The sequence below is a fragment of the Palaemon carinicauda genome, chromosome 8, assembly GCF_036898095.1.
Source record: "Palaemon carinicauda isolate YSFRI2023 chromosome 8, ASM3689809v2, whole genome shotgun sequence".
Taxonomy (NCBI): Eukaryota; Metazoa; Arthropoda; class Malacostraca; order Decapoda; family Palaemonidae; genus Palaemon; species Palaemon carinicauda.
The window spans coordinates 126,273,676-126,281,175 of NC_090732.1; the positions used below are offsets into that span (position 1 = coordinate 126,273,676).

Genomic DNA, 7,500 nt, shown 5'->3' on the forward strand with positions numbered 1-7,500 from the left:
TTTGTTTCTTTTTTTCATTTACTAAATTCGATTTAACAAGTTTCTTTTTTAGTTACTAAATTCGATTTAACAAGTTTCTTCTTTTCATTTACTAGATTTTATTTATCAAGTTTTTTTTCTTTTCATTTACTAAATTCGATTTAACAAGTTTCTTCTTTTCATTTACTAGATTTTATTTATCAAGTTTTTTTCTTTTCATTTACTAAATTCGATTTAACAAGTTTCTTCTTTTCATTTACTAGATTTTATTTATCAAGTTTTTTTCTTTTCATTTACTAAATTCGATTTAACAAGTTTCTTCTTTTCATTTACTAGATTTTATTTATCAAGTTTTTTTCTTTTCATTTACTAAATTCGATTTAACAAGTTTCTTCTTTTCATTTACTAGATTTTATTTATCAAGTTTTTTTTCTTTTCATTTACTAAATAGTATTTAAGGAGTTTTTTCTTTTCATTTACTAGATTTTATTGAACAAGTTTCTTCTTTTCATTTACTAAATTTGATTTAACAATTTTCTTCTTTTCATTTACCTAATTCTATTTAACATTTTTCTTCTTTTCATTTACTAATTCGATTTAACATCTTTCTTTTCATTTACCAAATTTGATTTAACAATTTTCTTCTTTTCATTTACTTAATTCGATTTAACAAGTTTCTTCTTTTATATTTAAAGGATACATTTTATCAAGGCATAGAAATTTGACAAATTCCTTTTTATTATTTATTTCAAAACTAAGTTGTTCTTTTATATTCAAAGATTAAAGCATTTTATCAAAGCATACAAATTTGTTGAACTTATTTTTGTCAAATTCCTTTTTATTTGATATAACCTATTCCTTCTAATTCTTAGCATTAAAGAGATTTGTCGCACATATAGCAAAAAACTAAAAAATCGCTTCTAAATTCCTAGAAATTAAGCAAAAAAAAAAAAATTCCATTTTTTTTTCAATTTCTTGAGATTAAGAAAAAAAAAACTAGAAATGTCCTCCTTTTAAATTTCTAGAGATTAAGCAAGAAAACGAACTAAAAATATCTCCCTTTTCAATTTCTAGAGATTGAGCAAAAAAAATCTTTTCAATTTCTCTAGATTAAGCGAAAAAGAATATCCCTCTTTCCAGTTTCTAGAGATTAAGCAAAAAAAACTAAAAATCTCTCTTTTCAATTTCTAGAGATTAAGCAAAAAATAAAATAAAATAAAACTAAAAATCTGTCCCTTTTCAATCTCCAGAGATTAAGCACCCAACCAGATGGGTCGCCCCAGCAGGCTGCTCTGATGCCCTGCTGTTCCCCGACCACCTACTCCCCCATCGACATCCTCTACATCATCAACAGCACAGTTCAGTACAGGAGGTTCACCGACCTCATCGTGGCGTCCTGCGGTTGCAATGGCTGAGAAGGAGGGCCGGGCGAGTCGCTCCTCGGCGAATCGAAGGAATCGCTAGGAATCGAAGGGCCTCGGGTCCAGACTTAGGACTCGGGGCTGAAAAAATACGGTCTGCTGAGCACTGCAGGAATCCCATCGTCCAATTTATTCTTCTTCGATCTCATACAGGCTCAATGTAACCTTTTGAATATCAAAGGGTTGAAATGTGAAATTATGAAATTTATACTTTTTGGATAATCTCAATGACATTAGGAGGGAAAAATTAACTAATTTTTTGTTGGAGCTCTGTCATTTTGTTACAGAACGCTTTGTAACGTGGAAACACTTTAGCACTTCCACGGGAAATCTAGTTAGAAAAAAAAAATCTTGGTGAGCGGGGACAAAGAAATCTGGAAGAAACAGACTCTGGAGTATGAACTATATCTTGTTCAGCAATTTCATGACAATTAGATTATATTTTAACATAGTTTTTACTCTTAGATGTTGCTCAAATCAGTCGATCATTAGGCCGGTTTACACGGGGATAGTTTACGGAGGTTGCAGTGGCCTGATTGGTATCGTCTCTACCACGTTGTTTGCCAGTCGGGGGTTCGTACCGCTCAGTCTCGTTAGTGCCATTACTGTCTGCAACCTTACCATCCTTGTGGGTCGAGGTTGGGGGGTTTGGGGGAGCCTATAGGTCTATCTGTTGAGTCATCAGCAGCCATTACCTGGCCCTCTCTGGTCCTAGCTTTGGTGGAGAGGGGGCGTGGGCGCTGATCATACCATATATGGTCAGTCTCCAGAGCATTGTCCTGCTTGATGGGGCAATGTCACTCTCCCTTGCCTCTGCCATTCATGAGCGGCCTTTAAACCTTTAAACTACCCTCGTGCACAGGCAAAGTGTCCTCGTGCAAACGCATGCTATCCTGGAAAATTGACTTGCCGCTAATTACTGGCACAGAGGCTATGGCACTACCCAAGACTATAGTCAATTTCTTTTAGCGATGCATATTTGCACCGACTCGCGGCGGTGCCCTTTTAGCTGGGAAAAGTTTCCGGATCGCTGATTGGTTGGACAAGATAATTCTAACCAATCAGCGATCAGGAAACTTTTCCGAGCTAAAAGGGCACCACTGCGAGTCGGTGCAAATATGCATCGCTAAAAGAAATGGACTATAGTTACTAGCGCTAGTGAACTATCCCATGTAAACTAGCCTTTATTGGTCAGCTGTGACAGGTCATATACGTAGATCTCACCATAATTGAACATGAGAGAATAAAAGATTGTTCTAAAAGTAATAATCAACATTACTATACATGTCATCGAACTAATTTTTCTTTATGTTAAAATTTATTTCAGTGTATTCATATATTCATCATAAACAGAAAATTTTAAAATAATCTAAAATTTAAAAGATGGAAATATAAACGGGAAGAATCAGGTAGGCTAGAGAATTAATTTTCATTAAGAAATTGGAATGAGCTATATTAAAAAACAGACAATTTCTTTAAAACCAGAATGGGTTTAGATATTTTATTGTTGGTGTCAAGTACTGACTCGTGTGGTAAAGGTTGAATATAGCACAATTTTACCATAATTCACTGTAAATAAGGAAATTTATTTTGAAATTCTTTTTGTAAATATGAATTTTTTATTTAATGTACATAGAGAAAACTATTTTGGCATTTGTAATTTACAAAATTAAACATAGTTTTTGCTTTAGAATGTAAATAGATAATTTAGCTCTGACATCATCCATGTAGAAACTAAATCCAAAATTTTGGCTTTTTTTTTTTTTTTTTTTCAAAAAACACTTAAAATGAATCATATTATGTTTGGGCTTTGATTAGCAATAATGCAATAAAAATTTCTTTAGTCTGAATTTCATATATTTTTTTTCTTACTTCATAAGTCACATTTCCATTTGTACATAACGCATTAATTTTTTTTGTAAATATGGGTGTACTTATTCTGCCTCCAATTGAAGTATATTTTGTACGTTATTTATTAAAATGTTTGAAACAAACCTACCCTGCTTGTATTATTATTATTATTATTATTATTATTATTTGCTACGCTAAAACCCTAGTTGGAAAAGCTGGATCCTATAAGCCCAAGGGCTCTAACGGGGAAAATAGCCCCGTGAGGAAAGGAAATAAGGAACTTAATAAACTACAAGGAAAGTAATTAACAATTAAATTAAAATATTTCACGAACAGTAATAACAAGATAATTTTTCCTATATCAACTATAAAAACTAAAAATGAAAAAGAAAGAAAAATAAGATAGAATAGTGAACCCTCAACCACTGAACTATCAAATTAATCATAAACAAGCCGGTAAGTTGGAGAATTGAGTGTTAATTTGTCGATCAGTTTATGAAAAACAAATTCAAGGTAAATAGATGCAAAAATGCTAAATAAATAATAAAGTAATGAGAGCGTATTTCTGATAAGTTTTCAAATGCGTTGATAATGTGGCGCCATCTATCAGTATGAGTTGCAGTTTTCGTGATTACGTTATCCTTGCTTCCATAAGGGTTGCGTATTTGGTAAACAGTATTCTTATCGAAACAGTGAGCTCATGAAGTACTCTCTAGTACTCCATTAAGATAATTAAGCTTTTATCGATAATTACTCGACTATTTCGTGATTTATGTTGCTAGTGATATGTAAGCTTCTGGATGCACATTTTTGTGTCATGGTGAAACCACTGACAGACAAAGCACATTGGATGGTCGGTGGTGAAACCTGGAAGCAATGCAATGAACTGCGCCATTTAGTCCTTTTTCTTTTTTTTTTTTTAAAGATCGTAAGAATAATAATAATATGCCATATTAACCAACTGTTAGATTAGCACAAGCAAAAATAGATTAAACAAGAGATATTTCAAAGTAAGAATCCATGCTGATAAAAAAATTGTTGTGGTAACTAGTTTCTTTCGGACAACTGCAAGAGGAAGAAACGGAGACTTGCGTATGAGACTAGACGTATGCACGTTTCTACCTTGCCGGTAAGTGGACGAGCATATGTTTGTATGTTAGAAAAAATGTTCAATATTTTGTTTTAAAGGTTTTTGTGTAACCACTGATCTAAAGAGATGTTCCTTCGCTGATATAGGCCTATCTCAACGCGCTAGTATTAATTGAATCACTACCATTATCTGTTGCGCATAGCTTAGTGAGTAAATTGAAATCCCTGTCAAGGAGAAAAGTAGGCAATTTGAGTCATCGACGAGTGCATCATGAATATATCCACATATGCTGGTCTCAAGCCCGGATAAAAGATTGTCTAATACTAACGTTTCTTTTGTTTTGCTAAGAATGAAAGAATCGGTCGCCTGGTGCAAACGTTATGGCCGAAACACAATGGCGCAAGATTTTTATTTTTCAATCTTCAATTAGAATTAACACGTCTGTTCTCATTCGGACAACCGTTGAAAGACAAACAAAATTGGACTTTGGCTCTGTTCAATTTATCCCATAAATAGAAACGTGAGGGAGCAAACTATTCTCGTATTAGGCCGTAGCAAAAGTTATACATTTCAAGATCATTCGTAATCTAATCACGAACGTCTGTCGTAGTCTGAAGAAGGTAATATATTTTCGATGTTTGGACGTTTCGGGTCAAAGATCACTCTCTGTTCTCTAGCATACATAAACAGATACATTCACTATTTTGACTTCGAGCGTACAAAGTAACGACTGTAACTTATCTAATGTATGCAGAATAAGCATAACGTTAATCTACACTTTATATATATATATATATATATATATATATATATATATATATATATATATATATATATATATATATATATATATATATATATATATATATATATATATATATATATATCACTTGCTATGCTACAACCCTTGTTGGAAAAGCAGGATAAGCCCAAGGGCTCCAACAGCGTAAATAGCCCAGTAGGGAAAGGAAATATGGAAACAAAACAATGTGCCTGAGTGTACTCTCAAGCAAGCGAACTCTACCCGAAGATAGTGGAAGACCATGGTGCAAACGCTATGGCACTACCCAATACTAGGGAACAATGGTTTGATTTTAGAGTGTCCTTCTAGAAGAGCTGCTTACCATATCTAAAGTCTTTTTTACCCTTACCAAGTGGTAAATAGCCACTGTACAATTACAGTGTCGTAGTTAACCCCTAAGTGATTTTTTTTCGGTTATCGTGGTGTTGCCAGGTGTATGAGGAAAGAGGATAATGTGGGAAAAAAAAAGGCCAGACTATTTGGTGATTGTATATGCAAAAGAAAATGAAGCGTTACCAGAGAGAGGGATCCAATGCAGTACTGTCTGGTCAGTCAAAGACCCAATCTCTCTCTCTCTCTCTCTCTCTCTCTCTCTCTCTCTCTCTCTCTCTCTCTCTCTCTCTCTTTCTCTCTCTCTCTCTGTATATGATATATATATATATATATATATATATATATATATATATATATATATATATATATATATATATATATATATATATATATATATATATATACATACTGTATATATATGGGAGTGTCTATTGGAAACGCAGAAATAGATGCCAGAAAACGTGTTTGTGTTTCTGTGTTCTGTACTGTATAGTACCATAGTGGGGTCCACAGCGGATGTCACCCAGACAGTTCTCTCTGCATAAAGCGGTCATCTATGGCGAGGGTCTCTCCAACGTCTCGTTGCGTCACTGACATACTGAGTTTTATTGTTAGACTCACGGTTGTGTAAAAAAAAAAAAAAAAAAAGCAACATTTGTGTCAAGTTAGACATCTCTAGGCCTATTGATTATGTAATGTTACACCCATACTAAATAAGATAATATAGTAGTAAATGCTATTTTGAAATTACTGTGTGGAAAGCCTAGTGGCAGGATTCATGAAACAGAGGACGAATAATTTATGAATAATTCATCGACAATGAATAAACTGATATCGTCCGGCTCAGTTCCAATTTATGTTTCTTTATTTCTATAGTGCTGATCTGAAAATAGTATAGGGCCAACCGGAGGCTAAATATTCTTGACATTTGTTGGAATAAATCATGGTGTTGAGAAACCTGGCAATCCGTGTACAATTATTATTATTATTATTATTATTATTATTATTATTATTATTATTATTATTATTATTATTATTATTATTATTGGTAACAATGAAATTGTTTACCAATATATCCAATCCATTGACTGTATTCTCCTTTTTAATAATTTATCTATTTGCTTGAATTCTGTTGCGCGTGCGCCCACACACACACACACACACACACACACACACACACACACACACACACATATATATATATATATATATATATATATATATATATATATATATATATATATATATATATATATATATATATATATATCATCATCATCATCATCATCATCAACACCACGTCCTCCAATCCCTATTGACGCAAAGGGCCTCAGTTAGATTTCGCCAGTCGTCTCTATCTTGGGCTTTTAATTCAATACTTCTCCACTCATCATCTCCCACTTCACGTGCTTCATAGTTCTCAGCCATGTAGGCCTGGGCCATCCAATTCTTCTAGTGCCTTGTGGAGGCCAGTTAAAAGTTTGGTGAACTAATGTATCTTGGAGAGTGCGAAGAGCATACCCAAACCATCTCTACCTACCCCTCACCAAGATCTCATCATAAATGGCAATCGAGTAATCTCTCTAATATTTTAATTTCTAATCATGTCCTGCTATTCAATTCCCAATATCGTTCTGAGGATTTTGTTCTCAAATCTGCTAAATCTGTTAGATATTGTTTAATTGTCATACCACGACTCATGTCCATACAGTAACACCGATCTCACTAAACTAAAATATAGTAAGATTTTTATATGTAATTTCAAGCGATTTTATTTCCAAATTTTACTTAATCTAGCCATTGTCTGGTTTTCTTATTTCAATCTTTCATTAAACTCCTATTCTAATGACCCTGTATGAAGTACTAATCAAATTGGTAGATTCTCGAGATCAAAACCTCGACATAGTAGGCCTACCTGAGGAATCTGCTTAATACATTTTGAAAAAAAAAGGCATATGCATTTTTGGTTGGAAGCATCAAGTTAGTAATAAGCATACTTATTTGTTAGAGGGTAAAATTACAAA

General features: G+C 33.3%; 2 protein-coding genes across 5 annotated transcripts in view; both read left to right on the forward strand.

Moving 5' to 3' along the window:
• LOC137645896 (growth/differentiation factor 8-like) overlaps positions 1-1,960 on the forward strand; it is an 83,844-nt gene extending 81,884 nt beyond the window's left edge. For all 3 annotated transcript variants that reach the window (XM_068378931.1, XM_068378930.1, XM_068378929.1), the window contains exon 5: positions 1,230-1,960. In XM_068378931.1, coding sequence (XP_068235032.1) covers positions 1,230-1,394 — 165 coding nt within the window. In that variant the 3' untranslated portion in view covers positions 1,395-1,960. The remainder of the gene's footprint in view (positions 1-1,229) is intronic.
• Positions 1,961-4,237: 2,277 nt separating this feature from the next.
• Positions 4,238-7,500, forward strand: part of LOC137645899 (replication factor C subunit 2-like) — a 66,568-nt gene continuing 63,305 nt past the window's right edge. Inside the window, exon 1 of one of the 2 annotated variants that reach the window (XM_068378933.1) lies at positions 4,238-4,380. In XM_068378933.1, the coding sequence (XP_068235034.1) occupies positions 4,346-4,380 (35 nt within the window). In that variant the 5' untranslated portion in view covers positions 4,238-4,345. The remainder of the gene's footprint in view (positions 4,381-7,500) is intronic. The other variant, XM_068378932.1, reaches the window with a different exon arrangement.